The sequence below is a fragment of the Struthio camelus genome, chromosome 17, assembly GCF_040807025.1.
Source record: "Struthio camelus isolate bStrCam1 chromosome 17, bStrCam1.hap1, whole genome shotgun sequence".
Classification (NCBI taxonomy): domain Eukaryota; kingdom Metazoa; phylum Chordata; class Aves; order Struthioniformes; family Struthionidae; genus Struthio; species Struthio camelus.
Genome location: NC_090958.1, coordinates 4,810,056 through 4,829,032, shown reverse-complemented (window position 1 = coordinate 4,829,032; position 18,977 = coordinate 4,810,056). Strand labels below are relative to the sequence as shown.

Below are 18,977 nucleotides of genomic sequence, written 5' to 3'. Positions count from 1 at the left end.
CGCCCCGCACCGCCCCCGGTACCGCCCTGGCACCGCCCCGATATCGTCCCGGCCCCGGCCCCGTTGCCGGCATCCGCTCCGCCCCAGCCCGCTCCGCCCCGGCACCGCCGCTCCCGAAGGCAGAGAGGGGAAACCCGGCCGGTCCTTCCCGGCGGCCGCTTCTTCCCCGGGAAAAGGATTTTAGCGGGGCAGAAACTGCGCTTTGGGCCGCGCGGCGGCCCGCTGGGCTGCCGGCGAGGCGGAGGGCGCTGGGGCGCCGCGCTGACGGCGCTTCAGGCCTCCGGGGAACCTGGAGGGAAAAAATAACGGTGCCTGTGAAATTGCGAGGGGCAGAGGCCTCGGGGGCCGCCGCGAGCGGAGCGCGCCCCAGAGCAGGCAGCCGAGAACCCCCACGGGGGGAGATTTCCCAGCCCCGGCCGCAGGTCCCGGCCCGGGTGCCCGGTGCCGCGGCTCCCGCCTTCTCCTGCATGCGGAAGCGGCTCCGCTTGCCCCAGCACCGGCTCGTCCCACCGTGCTGTCGCGAGGGCGCAACGCCGGGCTTCGGGGACGGGGCTTTAGCCGGTTTCGGAGGGCGGCGAAAACCTCCCGGGCTGCCCGCGTTGTCCCAGCTTAGCCAGGACCCGCTCCAGGCGCCCACGGCCTCAGCACAGCCAAGGCTGGAGCCCGTCCCTGCTGTGCAGCAGGACAGTCACGAGCGCGGCCGGTCTCAGCACTGCTATTCAGTGGAGTGGTGGCAGCTCGTGGGGACACAGCTCGCCCCAGGGCAGGGCAGCCCGGCCGGGCCAGCGGGGAGACAGCAAGGCCAGGGCGGCGCGGCATGGGGTCACCCTGCCTCGGCGGCCCACGAGCAGGACGGGGCCCGGCCCCGCGTGGAGCCGCTTCGAGCACCCAGCGCCCCTGCGGGGAGGCCGGGCTGAGGGCAGCAGGGCCCGTCCGGGGCAGCGGGGGGCTCGCCGCCTGCCCCGCGCGCCCGCCTCGATCCTGGGGGTGCCGGAAAAGGCATGGGAGATTGGGGGGGGGCTCAGCACCGCCCCCGGCGCAGGCCCAGGGAGCCGCACACGCTGCGCCTTTACACAACCCTGCTTTATTTACCCTTTGTACAAAACCATTTTTACCACTTTATTTTACAAAGTCGCCCCCAGCCCTTGGAGAGAGAGAGAGAGAGAGAGAAAAAGAGGGGAAGCCCTGCCCGCGCTGGGCCCGGGGGCACCCAGCCGCCTGCCCTCCCACGCCGGGGCACGCGGCACAGGAAGGTGGACGCGTGCGCGAGCGAGGGACGGGGCTGCGAGCGCCCGGCGGGGCACCCGACGCCTCCCCTCCGCCGCAGCCGCCGGCGCAAGGGCGCTTCCTTCCAGCGGGAAGACGCAGCCGCGAGCAAAGGCCCAGCACCGTTAACGCTCTCCCGAGGGCAAGGCGCCGCCGCGGCCCCAGCCCGGCGGCGAGGTCGGCACTGCTCCGCGCTGGAGGAGCCCAGGGACGGGGTGCTTCGGACCCGCGGTCACGGCCTGCCACCCGACCCTGCTGCCTCTCGCACGCCCCGTCCGCGGTCTCCCAGGCTCGGCCTCCGTCCTGCAACGGTTACTGCCACAGAGGAACAATAAATAGGCTCAGTGAATAGGTAAATTCAGTACTACGTATAGGGCTACAGCTTAATACATCCTCGCTAGATAAAGAGGAGCAGGGCAGCCAGTCCCCCCAGCTCCTCGCGTACCCCCAGTCCCACTGTATGAGGCACAAGCGCTCGGGAACCGGGTCTGGGGTCTGCCCCAGGCAGCGCGTGGGCTCGGCCGGATAAACCCCGGGGACCGGCGCCTGCAGGAGGCACCCTGGCGGACACGGGCTGAGGGGCTGCGGAGGGTGAAGGGACAGCTCTGGGATGGGGAGAACATGCCGAGGGGCAGCTTGGCCCCCGAGCCAGGAGCAGCGCAGGAGCTCGGGTGGCTCAGCCACCCTGTGGCCCTCTGCACCTCGTGCTGGGGCTCCTGCCACCTGCAGTGCCAGCACCCTGCCAGGGTGGGGACGGTACAGGCACCCAGGGCAGGCAGGACTGAGCGCGACCCGCTGTCACCGCATGCCTGGCTAAGCTCCCACAGATGTCCCCGTGGGAGCACAGCTCACCTGCCCTGAGTGGGTGCCCCTGTGGTCCCCGCACACCAGGGCCACGGTGTCCCCACAGTCCCACACCGGCGAGCCCAGCCCCGCAGCGCATCAGCCCGTCCACGTCCCTCCAGCCCAGACTTCCCGTGACGTCAGGCCCCACGAGTCTCCACACGCAGCCCCCTTCCCCTCCCTCAGCTGCCAAAGGAAGAGCGTCCTTCAGCCTGGGCGCGTGCACAGCCCAGCTGAGCCCGGCCTGCCCAGGGTGTGCGGGCCCAGGGACATGCCGGCCCTACAAGTACGTGTCCTCGCTCTCCCGGGAGCTCAGACTCTCCTTGGACTGGTGGTGGGGGGAGACCTGGGGGTGCAGCAGCTCCCGGGTAGAGACGGGTGCCCCGTTGCCCTCAGCTCCGGGGCCGTTGGCAGGGCCGCCCAGCCCCTTTTCTCGGCTCTTCTCCTTGCTCTTGCGGGCTTTGGGCACGGGGGCTGGCCCAGGGGGAACGATGATGGAGGGCACGGGCTCCAGCGCCTTGCGGGTGGGGGGCTCTGCGTCGCTGATGGCCTTGGCGCCGTGGAGGCGCGGTGGGGACTTGCACTGCAGCTCCCCGTGCATCTCCCGCCACTTCTTCAGCTGGATCAGGTGCTCCCGCTCGATCTGCCGCTCCGTCACAGGCAGTTCAATGACCTGGCGGGGACGACAGAGACTTGTGCCATCAGCATCTCCCCAAGACACAGGATACCCGATGGCCATCCCAGCCCGACAGGGACCAAACGACGAGCCAGGGGGCTGGCTCTGCACCGGAGCCGCTCTGGCAGTGTGCGGGATACCTCCCCAGGACAGAACCAACCTCAAAGCCAGGCCTTTTGGGAGCAGGTGCCCAGGAACCCCTGCCCTTGCATTGCGTGAGCTCTGCCCACCAAAGGGCAGCCCAACCCTGCAGGGTGGCCTAAGGGGCGGACTGGCCCCCTTCACCCTCCCCAGCACCTCACCTCCTGCACCAGGAAGGTCTCCTGCATGATCTTGGGGCTGAGGGCCCGCAGCCTCTCCATGGTCTCGTACTGGCCCTGGCAGGACTTGAGCTTGTCCGAGGAGCCCAGGGTGTGTTTGAGCAGCACGAGGCCAACCCGGAAGATGATCTTCACCCCTGGAAGGGGAGAGGCGAGGCAGCGAGCACCAGAGGGGACAGGGTGACACAGCATGCTGCCACCATATCCCATCTGATGCTCCCGTGCTCTCTTCTTCCCCAAGAACCTCCCAACCAACAGGCCTGATGCCGACCACGGGCCGAGCATGGCATGACACAGTCTGCTCGGCCTTGTGTTGCGCTGGGGCGGCTGCCGAGGCAAAGGGATGCTCCAGGGTAGGCCTGCCCTGCTGCCCCACTCTTACATGCACCAAGCTCCCCTTGATCCCATCCAGCATTTGGCAAGGATCCTCCTGCCCATCCGGGCCCCAGCAGCAGCCGCTTTGCCTGTAACATGGTGCCTGGAGCTGTGCTGATCCCAGGAGCGGCTGCTCTCACTGCATACCAGGAAGCATCCAAGAGCTGCCCCAAGTTCAGGCTAGCTTGGGGCTGCTCGGCTGGAGATAACCTGGGAATTGCATGTGCTGGGGTACTACCCTGTAAGAGCTGCTCCCCCACCCCAGGCTGGGAGGCCAGGGCCCCAGCACCGCAGTGACCCGCTGAATGCCGTGGGCACAGGACAGGCCCTGCACTGCACCATCCACTGCAGGGGAACAACCCCAGCCTGGGAAGGAGCAGGGGGGCAAGGGAAGGCAAAGCTGAATGGGGGCTGTCAGTACAGTCAGGACGAATGATGGCATTTGGGGTCCAGAGCGGATTACAGCCTCTATGCGTATCAACACAGGTGTGAACTTGGCCCCTAGCTCCCCATCAGGCCCCAAACAGCTGCGGAGGGTGAAGGGACAGCTCTGGGATGGGGAGAACATGCCGACGGGCAGCTCTTGGTCTCTATCCTAAGAGCATAGTTTCCCCAAACCTGCTCTTCACTTGCTCCCGCTTGGCGGACACAAGCAAGCAGCCAGCCACCCCGTAGCAGTGCTCCTGCTGCAACCAGGAGTGCTCTCCTTGGGCCTGGGGGGCTTGTCGACTGCCCACGGGCACAGGGATGCCAAGGGAGGAGGGCGCCTCTGCCCCTTGCCACGCTGCAGCCAAATCCCCATCAGGAAGAGGAGCACGGCAGAGAATAGCTCCTACCTTCGCAAAAGAACATGTCCCAGACGCGCAGCACAGAGCTCCAGGGCAGCGTGCGGGAGAAGGCGCACATGAACCACTCTGTCATATAGAGGATGGGGTCGATCTTCTGCTTGCTCAGGTGTTTGTAGGCCACGGGTGAGACCTTGTGCAGCAGTGAGAAGAGGATCTGCCCATCCAGCTGAATGGCCTCCTACAGGGAAAGCATCAGCGCTGAGCTCCACAGCAAGCGGGTTAACCCAGCTCCCGGCTCAGTCCTTGCCCCAGGGGTCAGCTCCCCAGCACTCAGCTCCGGCCACAGCACCCCAGATGGAGAGGAAGAGCAGAACAGCCTCCAGGTCATGTTAAGGGACTGGAGCTGTGCCTCGTGGATGCCAGCAGTGAAGATACACTGAGCTCCCCCATCCCTCACTGCTGGGTGCCCATGGGGCCCTGGCACCACACGGAGCCCATGGGAGCACTCCCCTCTGCACCCTTTCTACCACCAGGGTAAGGAACTGGGGGAGCTCGTGGCCTGCAGACAGCTCCAGCCCCTGCCACCCCAAAGGTGTTGCCAGCCCTTCACTCACCAGTTTCTCGCTGTAGTAGCCGGGGAGGTACTTCTCACAGATCTGCACCAGGCACCAGAACGCTTGCTGCAAGCCGAGAGACAGCGGGTCAGTGCTCAGACGCCTCCCGTGCCCCAGGGACAGCCCTGCAGCCCCCACCTTGCTCCAAGGGGAAGAAGAGAGGGGGAAGAAGGCTCAGCTCTGGCAGGAGGAGACAGAGCACACCTGGGCTGAAGGGCACCTCCCTCTGCTGGCCAAGCTTTGGGGCAAACCGCATCTCAGGCATGCGTTGAGGAGGCACCGTGGTGGTTCACCCACCTCTGCTCTGGCCTTGGCAGGAGAGGCCACTGAAGGAGGGGTTCTCCATAAAGCACCTTATGCCACAGGCGCAGTCTCAATTTCCCTGAGCAGGGAGACACTTGGGCACCCGCAGGTCCACAGAGGCAGGGAGCTGGAGCCTAGAGCTTGGCTCAGGCAGTGCTGTGAGCACCCTGCCCATCAGCAGGTGCCTCTGCTTCCACAGCACCACCCCAAAGCACACTGTACCCTCCGACTGGTCCCAGCTCTCCAGCCACCGCATCTCCCCAGGGCTGCCCGTCCTCCTGATCGTGTGCTCGTACCTCGGCCGGCATGTGCATGAGAAGCACGGCAGCGATAGGGGCCTGGGCCTGGCAGTAGCCCTCCTCCGGGCGGTACAGTGTGTAGGCCTTCAGCACCCGAAACAGGTCCTGCTGCCTGCAGAGACACCGGGGCAAGGGAGAGGTGGAGAGCCAGCATGGACAGAGCCCAACAGCCTCCCCTGCAGAGCCTGGGGACAGGAGGCCCTCGGTGGGTCTCTGGGAAGAGCCCTAAGACAGAGCCTGGCCAAGAGCCTTGCTTTGCTCCAGGCCAAACCAGCAGGTCCCACAGGCTGCAGAAATGCCCTGGCAGAGTCCCGACAGATGAGGCAGGGAGCCAACTAGTCTTCCAGCACTGCTGCTCCCACTAGGCATGCTGGCTCAGGGCAAGGGAAAGCATCTCCCAGGCCACCGTAGCCGAGCAGGGACCTGGCTGCAAGCACAGGGGTGCAGACACGCAGGGACCTGCTGCGCTCTGCTTTTCTCAGGTGATATGGAAGCTGTGAACAGGCATTTCCACCCTCCATCATCTGCCTTCCTGCTGCAGCAATGCCCTCCCTGGGGTTTTGGAGCAGGTGCTGATGGCAGTGACCCAGGAACCAAGTGCTCAGGAAGCCAACCTGTTCTCAGCACGCACCTGGAGCCCCTGTGGATGCCCTGTGAGTTGGGGGGTGCAAGATAGGGTGACACTGCACAGGGAATCGAGTGCGGCTCTGCAAACTAGGACAGACACCATAGACCACAAGGTGCCAGTATATCGGCTGCCGGGGAACAGATGCGAGGCAGCTCCACCTACCCGTGGCCTCCACGCGAGACAAACATCTCATGAAAAGGGAACTGCCGATGGAGATCCCGCTCAATCACGTCCAACCACTTCGGGTCTCCCGGGAGGAGATCCAGCTCCTGGAGAAGAGAAGGCCCAGGTGAGCAGTACCAAGTGCCAGCGGCCTTGGCGCTGCCAGGCCTGCCACACCACCATGCCAGACCCATGCTGGCATGCGGGGTCCGCGGCGAGGCAAAGGCAGGTCAGAGGAGCGGCCACGGGTCCGGGCCTGGCCCTTCCCTGCATGCAAGCCCTGGCAGGTCATGGTCTGACTCAGCAAGGCCCGTCAAGGACCGGGCACCGCAGGCCTCCCCAGCCCCACGCGCCTGCTCCACAGGCACCATGCTGGCCTGGGGCTGCTGGCGGGAGGTACGTGCCCCTGCTCCGAGCCACCTCTCTCGAGGCTATTTCTCCTCCAGGCCAAGGACCCCTCGGGTGCTGGCACAGCCCAGTACCCCAATCCCAAGGAAAGGGCTGCCAAAATGCGTGGGCTGAGACTGAGGGCTGACCCCTCCACATGAGGCAGGGTGAGCAGCGCCGTACAGAGCAGCATGCTCTGCTCCATCTCACCTGGAGCAGCGCGGCCCTATTCCCCTGCCAATCGCCTTCCCCACAGCCCCTGGCTACAGGTTGCAACTGAGAAAGGGTGTTGTGAGGGCCAGAGAGGCAAGGAGAAACCCCCAAAACCAGGGAGAGAAGGGGGCCATGCAGCAGCACAAACATGGACGTGACATTCCCACCTGCTTGGCCTCAGGATGCATTTGCGGGTCTCACTGGGGCAAGCAGGACCCCTTGCCCCCACGCAGCAGGACTGAGCAGCATTCGGGACCCCAGCATGCACCCCAGCCCTAGAGGAAGGAGGAGCCAAGCACTCCAGTGCACCCCCCCCCCCCCACCAGCATCCCCTCCAAGGAGGTTCAGGTGAGGGAAGGACCCTGGCCAGGCTTACATCAAATTTGCCGAGGTTCTGCTCCAGTTTGACTTTGCTCCCAGAGAGGTACTGCCAGGCACGGCCCCTCAGCGAGGGCGGGATCCCCTTCTGACACCGCAGTCGGATCTGCGGGGGAGAGCAATGCAGAGCAGAGAGGCCCCCGGAGCAAGACGGGAGCCAGATCCAGCCAGCAACTGCCTGGGATCGCACTGCAGTCGCAGGCAGGCCAGCTGCTGCCTCCCCGTGTCTGACAAGGGGACGTGCCCTCGCGCCCCAACAGACAGCATGCCCAGCCACATGTCCCATTAAGGTGGCTGGTGCTGCGCAGACCCGCAGGGATGACACGTGACCCTGTATTTAGAGACCCTGGGGATCTCAGGGCCAACGCGTGTGGCCAGGCGGGCTGGGGTCTGCTCACCTCCTTCTCCCCAGCATGTCAGCCTGGACGCCAGCCGGAGCTGGGCCAGCAAGAGGGAGCTGTAGCTCCTTGCTAGGAGCCAGGTCAAGGCCTTGCAGCTTGCAAACGGCTCCAAACAAGCCCAGCTCTGCCCAAAGCCAGGATGCCACTTGGGGCTGGAAAAACAAATCCAGGGCCAAAGCGGGGAGAGGGTGGTTTCCTCTCCACCCAGACACAGCCCATGGGAAGCACCACGGATGCAGGGCAGCAGCGTGAATGAGCTGCCCGCTGCCCTGATTCCTGGGGCAGGGCGATGCAGTAGCGGCTGACAGAGGAGAGGGCTCCTCAGCCCCGACTTAGCCCTCCTGCATCGCTCACCAGGCACAAGCACCACGGAGGCTGTGCTGACCAGGGAGATGTGCCCTGCTGAGCACCTCAGCCTTTCCACCCGTGCACTCTGGGCAAAAGAGCAGGCCTAACTTCTGGGGGCCCCAGCTCCAAGCAGGGCTGGCTTGCGAGGCCCCTCGTGCCGGCTGCAGGCCTACAAAAGCTCCGGGTTTCCTTGGCACAGGGCACTGGCCAGGACCAAAGTCCAGGTGAGGCAGTGCACACACCAACCCCAGAGCAGGGAGCACAGCTCACTTAACTCTGCCACTGCCAGGGCCCCAGCAGGTCGGGCCAGGCTGTGCCCCTCCCCAAAGTCACAGCGTGGGGCAGGAACGTGGCCGGCAGGCCCCTGCCACAGCCCACCACGGGCCCTCCAGATAGGACTGTGCGGTGCTGTGAAGGTCTCAAAGAAGCCAAGTGGATCAGCAGGACACTGACCCTGAAAGCATTGCCAGGCTGCCAGCCGGGATGTACCTGCGTACTGCCTTGGCCCCATGCCCTGGCAGGCTGCCACCAGCTGAGGGTGGCCCCAGAGAGCTGGCAGCTTCTGAGGAAGCAGCAGCACCAGCTCCCCAGGGCCAGCCAGGGCTTGCAGCAACGTGCGGACCAACGAGACCCGGGCTTTCAGCACAGTTGCTCAGCATAAAGCTCTGCAAAAACCCAGCACGTGACATAGCCTCTGTGCCTCGTGTCCTCACTTGGGTGGGACGTGCCAAGTGCCCAAGACATGCCAGGGCTCTGAGCCACAGCTGACGGCTCCCAAGGCCTCCCTGCTCCACCATCCTGTGGGGCAGACCAGGAGCCAGGTTTGCTCCAGGACATGGCCACCTTCCCAAAGGGCAGCGGGAAGCCCCGGAGAGCCTTGATGACGGGAAGGCAGGGAACCAGAGCACCAGCCAACCCACCCCTGCCCCAGCTCTCTGCTCAGCACTAGCGGGGTCGTGGGCCTCTCCTGCCTGGCCAGAGCTCATTTTCCCTGTTTGCCAGTGCAACCTGGGAGCAAACGTTTGTGTTTCCAAGCAGCCTGATCCAGCGGGGCAGTAATGCCAAGTACCAGCCCCACACGTGCGTTCCTGGAACGGCCTGCTGCTCCCTCCCTGCAGCGCTGCTGTTTACTAGGGCAGGTCCCGGTCTCCGCGAGGCCTTTGTGCTAACAGGAAACTCAGCGGGCAATGCCCAGGGTGGCTGCAGGCAGCTTCTCCACCGCTGACAGCTCCTTTTCAAGCTGGCTCCCCTTCCTGCTGGCCAAGTGGGCAGGAAGGAAACCCCGTTGCTGGGAGCGAAAGCGGCTTCGGTTCGGCAGTCCCTCCAGCTGGCTGGGCTCAGCGCGGCCAGGGCCAAGCGGGAAGATGAGCCAGGCCATGGCAGGCAGGGCTGGGGGCTGGCCAAGGCCACAGCACAGGACGCTGCTCCCCTGCACAGGTGATGCCCGTGGCTAAGCCGGCTTAGCCACACTGACTTTGCATGGTGTCCTGCCTTGCCCCTGCACTGGCGATGCAGAGTACCTGGTCCTCAGGATCCCACCGTGCCCTTCTGGGGGACTGGGGGCAAACCTGGGCTAAGGGATACCAAAAGCAAAGAGCACCTGGAGCAGTGCCAGTCCCTGGAGAGCGTGGAAGAGGCGGGACCCACTTGCTTACATCTGCCCTTCCTCAGCCTGGCTGGAAAGGCCAAGGACCGGCACATGGTACCGGCAGCTCTTGGCCACACGAGGAACATGGGGGCATGACTCTGGTGTGATCTTGGCCAGGGAGGGAGCGTTTCAGGATCCTGGAGCTGTGCAGGAGTGAGCTAGGGCATGCCCAGGCCTGAAAGGAACTGGTCCAAAGCTCAGCCCCAACCTGCCCAAGAGATCCCTGAGCCATTAGCCAACCCCAAGCAACAGGAGATGGAAAAGCACTGGGGGGTTTCTGGGGCACAGGGAGCTCCCCTGGAGCAACAGTGCCAGGAGCTGCACTGCATGGCTTAGTACGAAAGCAGCCAGCTTCATTTTGGCTTGGTGAAGGGACTATCAAGAGCAGCCCAAGATCAGGCCCGGCACCCTCCCTTAACAGCCCTGCACTGCCTGGCCAGCCACAGCGCCCCAGGCAAGGAGCGGCTCTCTGGAGGCAGACGTCAGAGGCTTCAGCTCGGCTGCCCAGGACTCCAGGCACTGATTTCACTGCAGGACAGACCACATATCACAGCTGCACCACAGAGACGCGTAGGACCTCAGCCCAAACACAGGGGAACTCCTCTGCCAGAGGTAGGGCTGCTGGAGTAATTCATCCCAGCCTGGAGACCACACTCCTGCAAGGCAGGAGACCACATGGAGAAGAGTGGAAGCTGCTTGCAAAACAAGCTGCCCATCTGCCATATCCTGTAAAGCTCTCAGAAACCCACTGCAAGCAGCCAAGAAACAGATGAGGGATTTCTCAGTTGTTCACCAAGCACTGAGCAGGGACAGCACTTCAGGAACGACGCAGGCACAGCAGGCTGCTCTGGCGGGGAGCACGGCACGCAGAGCAGTGCCAAGAGGCACTGCCAGCAGGAAGAGGGGAGAAGGAGGCCCTCCGGCCGCTCTGACATGGTTGGCCCACCAGCCAGCAGCCTCACTGCTTCCAAAAAGACACACTGCAGCAACCCAAGAATGGTTGCATCTCATCCCTGGCTTGTTCACGTGTTCAGGAGGTCAGGAAGCGCCTAACACACCAACACAGTCCTGAGATGGGGACAATGAGCACACAGGACAATCTCTCTCCCGTGGGGCCTGCTTTGCATACCAGAAGCATACACACTAGGCTCAAACATTTCCTACCCCGAGTTTTTTTTAGTCTATAAGATGCTCAGACCAGAAGTTTCCATGACCTAACAATTCCCATGGCTGCCTGCAAGCCAGAGTAGCAGCCAAATAAGTCCCAGGAAGTCTACAGCCCAGCAGAGAACAGACACTGGCTATGGGATGATTCCTTTGAGCAGACGTGGGCAGGAGCAGCGTGGCTTGAGGACATGCAAACTTCAGTCTCAGTCCCAGTGTCTAACTTGCCTCCCGCAACAAGGAGTGTCAGCGGGAGGATCGGCCCATTTGAGCCAACATCATCATCCGAAGGTAATATGTTTGCCTCTGGGGAGTTGGTGGCATGCAGACTGGCCAAAGTAACTGCCCCAAAGCCTCAAGGGGATGTTGCTGTACCTAGAAATCCTTCCCCGCTACCTCCTGCTCATCCACACCAGTGTCCCAGGGAGACAGCCCCCACCACGTCCTGGAGGACAGTGTGGTTACAGGCACCTACCTTCTTGTGCTTTTTGGCCATCCACTTGTCCCAGTTGTTAAGCATATCTAGCCACTTGGACTCACGCTGCCTTAGCACCTCCAGGGGCACCTCCTCCAGCCTGCAGCGTGAAAGGAAGAGATGTCCATCAGTAAAGGAGCAAACCCTGCCTTTGGCCCTCTCTACATCATGGGAGCCCTCTTGTCCCCAGCAGCACTTCTAGGTGCTCCCCAGAGCACGCTCAGGCCCAACCCGCCCCTGGACCTACAGCACGAGCCCCGCAACACCAAGGAGATCCACGGGTGCTGACGCACCTCGTCACAGCATGGCTTGCACATAGCTCTTCTCTGCGAACCACAGCAGGATCTGACCAGCGAGAAGCCCTCAGTCAGAGCTCTGTGGGATGGAGCTGGAACTGGCAAACCTGCCGGTCAGAGCCAGGGAAATCTGCCCATCGTGGCCTGGCCTCCATCCCCACAACCGCAGCATCCCTTGGGCACAGCGCCCAGGGGCAGGAGGTCGGACGGGACCGGCTGGGAGTGCAGGGATAGGACATGCTTGAGAGCGCTGGCACTTTGGCAGCTACTTGACTCTCTCTGCCAAAAGTGCTCATCACCTGCGAGATCGCCGCGCAAGCTGCAGCCCGCAGGAGCAGGTCCTACCAGCTTCAGTTTGGCAGCACCGGAGAAGCACTCATCCTGACATAGTCCTCCTCCAATTTCTCAGCTGCTCAAAACCTCCTGGGACCAGCCCGCGCTGCACCCACCATGGCATTGAATGGGACAACAGTGCTGCAAGGCAGAGAGACAGAGCAACCCTGGGGACCCAGGCCCAGCCAGAAGGGCATGCTGGGAAGCGGAGGAACCAGGGGAGCATGTTAAGAGCCATTAGCTAAGCTGAGCAAGTTCAAACCCTCTCCCCCCCGCAAGGAGACTCGCTGCACATGGAGAAAGCTGCAGCCACAAGGCAGCCCTCTCCCATGGAGGGAGCGTTGCTGTAAACGGGCTTTTCTGAGAAGTGCCCTGCTGCTGAGCTCCCGGCGCTCCAGTCTTTGTTATCTGCTCAGCTCTGGTTGTACTCGCACCCGAAAAGCCTGGCACTATTCCAGGCCCGGCTCTGAGCCCAGCCGAGGGTCCCCCAGGAGGGAGGGAAGCATTTTCCAGCAACAGCTTAGCCTAGATCAGGAATAAAATTTAACCCTGACGAGCCAGGCAGGATGCTGCCGGCAAAGCCACAGCCTGCATGGAGATGGTGAGAAAGACAAAACAGCTCAGCTCTGAGAGCTGCAGCCCAACTCTCACTTCTGCTCGGGTGAGAGCCACCACGTCAGCTCGGCAGGGCCTCACCCAGCGCAGCGCTTCCTGGCCTCTCCAGCGCCAGGCTGCTCTTGTTCCCCCGCCTCCGCTTCCCACAAGCGGGCACGCGCGGGCCCACACAGACTGCGGGGTCCACAAAACCGCACGCTTATGCCCTACCAGGCATCCTCTCCCTTTTATCAGCTGGGGAACGGGGCCAAGGCAACGCAGCCCCCGGGGAGGCCTTTCGGGCCCACCTCAGAGCAGAGAACGGAGGTAACAGCTCATAGCGCTGCTTGAGCCAGCCAAGCACGGCACGTAGCTTGGTGCGGCGTCCATGCTGCGACGGGGCAGCTCTAGGATGGCCAGGCTGCAGTAGACCACACGTCCTAGCCCTGGCCGGCTGCCCCAAGCCCCCAACTCTACGTGGGCCAGGGCATCAGCTTGCTCCAGCAGGAGCCCCTTGATGCCAGAAGCCTTGGGGCTTGCAAGCAGCAGGGACAGCTCAGCCAGGCCCTTGCTGTCCACATCCCAGGGAGATCAGAAGCTTCTTCAAGCCATCAGCAGAGATGGGTCAACTTTAACAAAACTGAAGCTCTTCCACAGTGGGCAGAGGCAGGTGGTAGTTGATTCCCCACAAGGGCTTCTGATGCCACTGAAGCCACTGCCCACAAGGCGGTGGCGCAAGGTGGCACCTTGCCCCTTCACGCAGCCCCAGTGAGGAAAGAGGAGCAGATCTGGGGTGATACACGCTGCCTGGGCTCAGTTGCGCCGATCCCAGGAGCAGGTAAAACCTTTCCAACCTGAGCACAGCAGCACGAGCGTCTGCTTGGGAGAGACCCCCACACCCAGACTGGGAAGAGGAACCCAGCATCTTGGGCTCCCGCTGCAGTGAGCAATGCCCTGAACAGTGCCCAGCCCCACTGCAGCTCAGGTGCCTGCTCTGGGGCAGTGCAATCGCTGGAGGACCTGCAAGCCAGTGAGATTTGCCTCCACCTAGACCATGCTGTCTTAAGAGCTGTTAAAGCCAGAAAGCGTTACGGAGAGCCCTCAAACTCCCTGGGGAAGGGCGCAGCCGGCACAGCTCCCTGGAGCCGAATGGGACACATCCAGCTGGCAGTGCTGCCCTACTCCCAGCCCAAGCCCTTCCCCTGCAAGGTCCCACCCACAGCAGCAAGGTCAGATCAGGCCAAGCACAGTTGTTTTTAAGCACAGTTCAAGCAGCAAACCTGCCCTGAAGGGATCTGCTTTGCTCAGCACAGCCACCCCACTTTCCCCAGTGCCGGCAGGGCACGGCATGGCCAGCTCCCCAGCTGCCCGTGAAGGTGAGCGCAGGCCAGCGCGTGGCACTACAGCCGAGCGCGGGGACCGGAGGGAGCGCTGGCTCCATGCCGGGGGCGCCTGGGCTGCTGGAAGAGCTGAGGCTCTCAGAGGCGTGGGAAGCTTAAGAGCTCTGGACACTGGATACAGGATCTGGACGCTGTCCTGCTGGAGCTGGGCCAGCCCAGACTGGAAGCTGTTACCAGCTGATGCCTGCTTGGCAGCGGGCACAGAGCAAGGACCAAAGGCATCTCAGACGGCTGAGGCTGGGGTGGGTGTACCCTGCTCCAGGCCCTCCCAGGGAACTGCAGCCAGCCGTCATGGCCCGTGGCTGAGCCGTGCAAGATGGGCTTGGAGGGATCCCCTTCTCCCACCCTGCCTCTCACACTAGGTGCTGTATGCAAAGAGCCAGGGCATCACCCCAAGCCGGCAGGGTGGCCGGGCCCTGTTCTTCCACACTGTACCTCCCTGTGGGCAACAGCCCCCCAGCTCAGCCCTTCTCAGTGCCACCAGGCCCAACACGGCAGCAGAGGCAAGAACCGCAAACCAGGATCAGGTTTCGTCACCGGCTGCTATTGCTCACATCCCCGGGAGCCCAGGGCCTGGTGCAGAGGGGCTCCCAATCCAGCCTGGCTCTGCTAGCTACGGGCTGAAGCTCGCAGAAGCTCCCCTGCAGAAAAGCAGCCAGAGCTTGCGGAGAAGGACCCCTTGGCAAGAAGGCAGGAGCCTGGGCCCCAACTGGCCAGAGAATGGGTGCACTGGGGCCTGCCTGCACCCTGGGCCTCAGCGCTCCCTGCTGCGTGGAGGTACGAGAGGGCCTGTGCAGGGTACCGAGATGTTCTGCTTACCCTGCCTGTTCTTCCCAAAAGCCTTTCCAGCTAGAGGAACCTTGATTTTGCCGACCAAGGAGGGAGGCTGTGTGCTCCTGTTTATGCACTCCCTGCCAGCTGGGGAGCTGATAAAAGCCCCGAGGGACAGCAGGATGGGGCTGCGCGCCCAGCACCTGCAGGAGCCAGCAGAAAGGCTCAGTCCCCAGGACGCCAGCTCGGTCCTCAGGACGACTGTGCCCTGTGTCTGCTGCCACTATACCATAAGCAACTCTGTGAGCAGCCATTCGCCTCCAGGGCTGGGAGCTCTGGCGGGGGGAGCTGCTGCTGCCTACTGAAGCCCTGAAGGGGCAGTGATGCTGCAGGACCCCCACCCCAGTGGGGGTGTAGGGAGGTAGGGGAGCCAGCCCCTCCTGCTGGTATTGCTGCACACACAGCACCGGACCAGAAGCGCGCTGGGGAGGGCCAGGAAGCAGCACTGAAGCCGATCGGCTGCAACTGTTCCTGGAAGCTGCTCGTGCTTCAAAGGAGAGAGGGGCGTAGAGCAACCGCAGGAGAGAAGAAAGGGGTGTAGAGCAACCGCAGGAGAGGAGAGAGGAGCGTAGAGCAACCGCAGGAGAAAGCCATTGGGAGGAACTCGAACACAAGTGACAGCCCGCATCTGTTGGGACGACAGCGGGGACATCCTCCTGTGCTCTCGTCCGCAGAGAGGGCACCCGAGTAACGGGGCTGCCACCACGGCGCCTTCAGAAGCGCCCCGAGAGGTGACGGTTCGTTCAGAGGGGCACGTGCAAGCCAGCTGCCTCCGGCTACAGTCACTGTGGGCAGGAGAGCTCCTCCATCCAGGAAAGAGCCTCCCACTTTATGCAGTGCCGAGCGCATGAATGAATTAACCGAGAATGATCCCGACAGGCAGATGAGGGATTTGACACCCACCGAGAGAGCAAAGCACCTTGCCCAGCAGCCGAGCAATCAACATTTCAGCAGCTTTTCTCCCTAGACACCAGTACTGGGGGAGCAGAGTTAGCACCCACAGGCTCCTGGCTTACGAAGGCTTCCCACACTCAGGAGGGATGCACGCTTTGCTCCTCATAGATGGAGAAACTGAGGCATGCGGCCCAATCGACATCAGAGCAGGCGAGCGGGGACAAGAGCTCAGACATGTCAGTGCGCAGCCCCGGCACCCCTCTGACCTTCGGGGAACTTCACAGACGCGCTAAGAATACGCGCACCGGGTGAGGGGGGGGGGGTAAACAGCTAGGTCCTGCTGGCTGGGGGCCAGGCCAGATCAGCTGTCACGCCGGCCCCGCATCGGCCACAAGGGCGTCCAGGAGCGTCCTGCGAGGTGCAAATCGCAGGGGAGCCAGTCCTAGGTAAGGCCACAGCTAGAGAGGATCAAGCTGCCACCTTGGCCACCTGCCCAAGCAAGGTCTGATCCCTCGCTTCTCTGGGTGTCGCTGCAAAAACATCATCGCCAGGAAGAAAAACATGCCGCCAAACCAGCTCCCCAGGACCTGGGGCGGCCGGGGCACATTCCAGCGCGCCTCGCAACCAGCGCCACCCAGCTCCGCGGCGGAGTCTGGTGCTGCGGGACAAGCCACGGGGCCAGCACGGCCACTAGCCCTCCTGCCTCCCAGCTGGCTGCCAGCAAGCCTGGCGCTGCTCTGCTCAGAGCTGACTTCAGCAGCCTCGCTTCCTCCCACCATCAGCTGCGCGGGGCTCGGGGAGGGCGGGAGCCCTTCTGGAGGCTCCTCCGATGGCTTCCTCTGCAAACGGAGATCAGCCGCCTTCCCCTCCTCGCCATGGCCCCTCCAGTAACTGCTTGCTTTTCCAGCGGCTACAGATGTTCCCGACCAGCCTACGAGTTCCCCTCGCAGGAAGCCAGCACCCAGGAGAGCCAAACAACGGCACGGCCTCCCCCTGTCAGACGACGGCCAAAAATACGCAGGAATCCAGCGCCTGGACGAGAACAGGCCTCAAGGTAACCAGACACTGACATCACCGAGTGGAAGGGGAGCGAGCAGGCCTTGGCGTTACTTACGGCGCTCAGCAATTCCTCCCTCACGCCTCCCCCCGCCCAAGGCGAGCGCTGCTTTCTAGCCTCTCCTTGAAACTGCTCCAGCCCCCTGCGTGTTTCCCTTCTTCTCTCCTCCCAGTCAGCCGGCAGGGGACACGGGAGAAGCTGGAACAGCGTTAGGGGCTCTCCCAACTTCCCCTGCTGCCTTTTTTCCCGTTGCAACTCCCGTTGCTGCTCTGGTGCAGCAGGAAAGCCGTCCACGTGGACCCAGAGCGTCGCTCCTCCAGCCTCACGCTCCGCTGTGGGCGCAAGCAACGCCGCAGGACGTCCCAGCTCCGAGCAGCGGAGAGCCCACAGACAGTCGCCGGCGCCAGAGCGCAGGAGGCTGGGGAAAGGCAGAGGACCCTGCACCGTCCTGCTTCTGTGACTCCCCCAAGAAAATTTAAACAATTTACAGCACGAGGCAGGAACACTGCCCAGCAAGCTTCGGTCACTTCGAGCGACGTCAGAACGTCGGCAGGAGCAGCCTAAACAGAGGCGCTGGGGACAAACAACAGCTCTAGATCACCCTATCCTGGTGCATTCCAAGATTCACACTTTGTAGGCTCAACATAGCCCAAAATTCACTTCTCTCCGGCCACAGGGACTGTTTTGTTTTCACTATGGTGCCACCGAGCCAAAGCTGGCCTTGGAGCATCGGTGTTTTGCAAGCCAGCTTTGAGACGGGTCTGCGTGGGATGCTGGGCTGGCTGACAGCTGAACTCTGGATTCCTCGAGGTGCAGCACTTCCCCGGCACCCCCAGCCGCCTCGCTGCAGGCAGCGGTTTCGGGGAGCCGGCTGACGCCGCCGGGCAGGGACGCGGTGCAGCACGCCAGGGAGGCGTCACGCACCGCTCTCCTCCCGGGCGCTGCTTGCCAGCCTCGCGCGCTAAGAGCCGATACGAGAGTCACGAAAAAAAGCAGCCCGAGGTTTATTGCGGGTCGTCCACCCTGCTGACAGGGTTTTACCCCAGGCACGGGGGGAGGTTCCCCCCGGCCCCGCGGAGCCCAGGCGCGGGAGCCCGGCCACCGAGCAGAGCCGGAGCGCGTGAAACAGGGCCCAGAGGCGAAGGCAGTCGGCGGCTGCGGGGAACGCGACCCCCGGCGGAGGCCGCCCGGCCCCGAGCGCGGCGGGGAAGGCGCCAGCGCGGGCCCGGGGCAGGCAGGCAGGCCGCTGCCGGGCCGGGCCGGGGCAGCGGGGCAGGACTCGCCGCCCGCTCCCCGGCGGCCGGGGCCGGGCCGGGCGCCCCGCAGGCCGCGGGGGCCGGAGGCGCCGCCGAGCCCCGGGCGGCCCCGCGGCTCCAGGCCCGCCCGCTCCCCGCGGAGCCGCCCCCGCCCCGGCACTCACGGCCCCTCGGCGCTGCGGCTGCCCACGATGAAGCCGAACTTGTCGACGCGCCGCTCCTCGGGGCCGCCGCCGTTGACCTCGGAGTCGGAGCCGAGGGAGCTGAGCTCGTCGCCGCCCGGCTCGGCCGCCAGGCTCTCGCGGGTGCCGGCCAGGCCGCGGCGGCTGCCGGGCGAGCCGGGCCCGCCGCCCCCGCGGCTCTTGGCCATGGCGCTGCGGCGGCGGCGCGGCCGCTCCCCCGCGCCGCCCGGCCCGGCCACGGCGGCGGCTCGGCCCGGCCCGCCCCCGCCGCCGCCACGGCCCAACCGCGCGCCGCCACGCCCCTGCCCCGCCGGCCCATTGGGCGCCGCGCGGGGGCGGGGCCGGGCCTCCCCCTCTCGCCAACCGGCGGCCGCGGGGAGAGGCCGGGCCGGCTCACGCCGGGCGGTGATTGGGCGAGCCGCCGGGCGGGAGCTGTCCGTCAGCGTGAGAGACGCCGTCAGTCAGCGCGGGGGCGGGGGCTGCGCCGCCGCCATCGGGGCCCAGCGCGGCGGCCGCGCCGGAAGCGCCGGCCGAGGGGCCCCGAGGCGCCGCTCTGGCCCGGCGGGCCGGCAGCCCCGGCCCCTGTTGGGCGGCGCCGCGCGGGCAGGAGCCGCCGAGACTCAAAAAGGCTCGTCTGCCTTTTCCCTCGCTGTGCAGGGAAGCTGCCGCCGCCGCCGCCCGGCCCACGGCAGTCTGGTCTCGGGCCACGCAGGAGCGCCGGCCCGCTCCGCCTCCCCCACGCCGCGGGAGGGAAGCACATGGGCCACGGCAGCACCGCAGCCCGCAACGTGGAAACGGCCGGGAGGGAAGCGCCCCGTTGTTTTTGAAGTTGGGGCGGCTCCAGTG

The 18,977-nt window shown here is 64.5% G+C and overlaps 1 protein-coding gene across 3 annotated transcripts; it reads right to left on the bottom strand.

Annotated features, from left to right (window-relative positions):
- Positions 1-1,068: 1,068 nt before the first annotated feature.
- Positions 1,069-18,344, bottom strand: TBC1D10A (TBC1 domain family member 10A). 3 transcript variants are annotated; one of them, XM_068911633.1, is made up of 10 exons: positions 18,114-18,344; positions 11,289-11,388; positions 7,251-7,358; positions 6,275-6,381; positions 5,482-5,596; positions 4,883-4,948; positions 4,317-4,506; positions 3,088-3,242; positions 2,456-2,782; positions 1,069-1,581 (listed from the first exon to the last, which is right to left on the bottom strand). In XM_068911633.1, the coding sequence occupies exons 1-10, from the start codon at positions 18,317-18,319 to the stop codon at positions 1,579-1,581; spliced, it is 1,377 nt and encodes a 458-aa protein (XP_068767734.1). In that variant the 5' UTR covers positions 18,320-18,344; the 3' UTR covers positions 1,069-1,578. The 3 variants fall into 3 exon arrangements, with proteins under 3 accessions (XP_068767734.1, XP_068767733.1, XP_068767735.1); XM_068911632.1 differs by lacking the exon at positions 1,069-1,581 and having other exon boundaries at positions 2,249-2,782; positions 18,114-18,328; XM_068911634.1 differs by lacking the exons at positions 1,069-1,581; positions 18,114-18,344 and adding an exon at positions 11,582-11,688 and having other exon boundaries at positions 2,249-2,782.
- Between the last annotated feature and the right edge of the window lie 633 nt (positions 18,345-18,977).

What these genes read in the sequence shown, in the direction of transcription:
- TBC1D10A (XM_068911632.1), bottom strand. Translation starts at nt 18,319, where the DNA reads ATGGCCAAGAGCCGCGGGGGCGGCGGGCCCGGCTCGCCCGGCAGCCGC. An exon ending in TCATGCACATGCCGGCCGAG is followed by an intron (nt 4,949 to 5,481) that starts GTACGAGCACAC and finishes CTCGGCTTGCAG; the next exon opens with CAAGCGTTCTGGTGCCTGGT. An exon ending in GGACATGTTCTTTTGCGAAG is followed by an intron (nt 3,243 to 4,316) that starts GTAGGAGCTATT and finishes CTCCCCTTCCAG; the next exon opens with GGGTGAAGATCATCTTCCGG.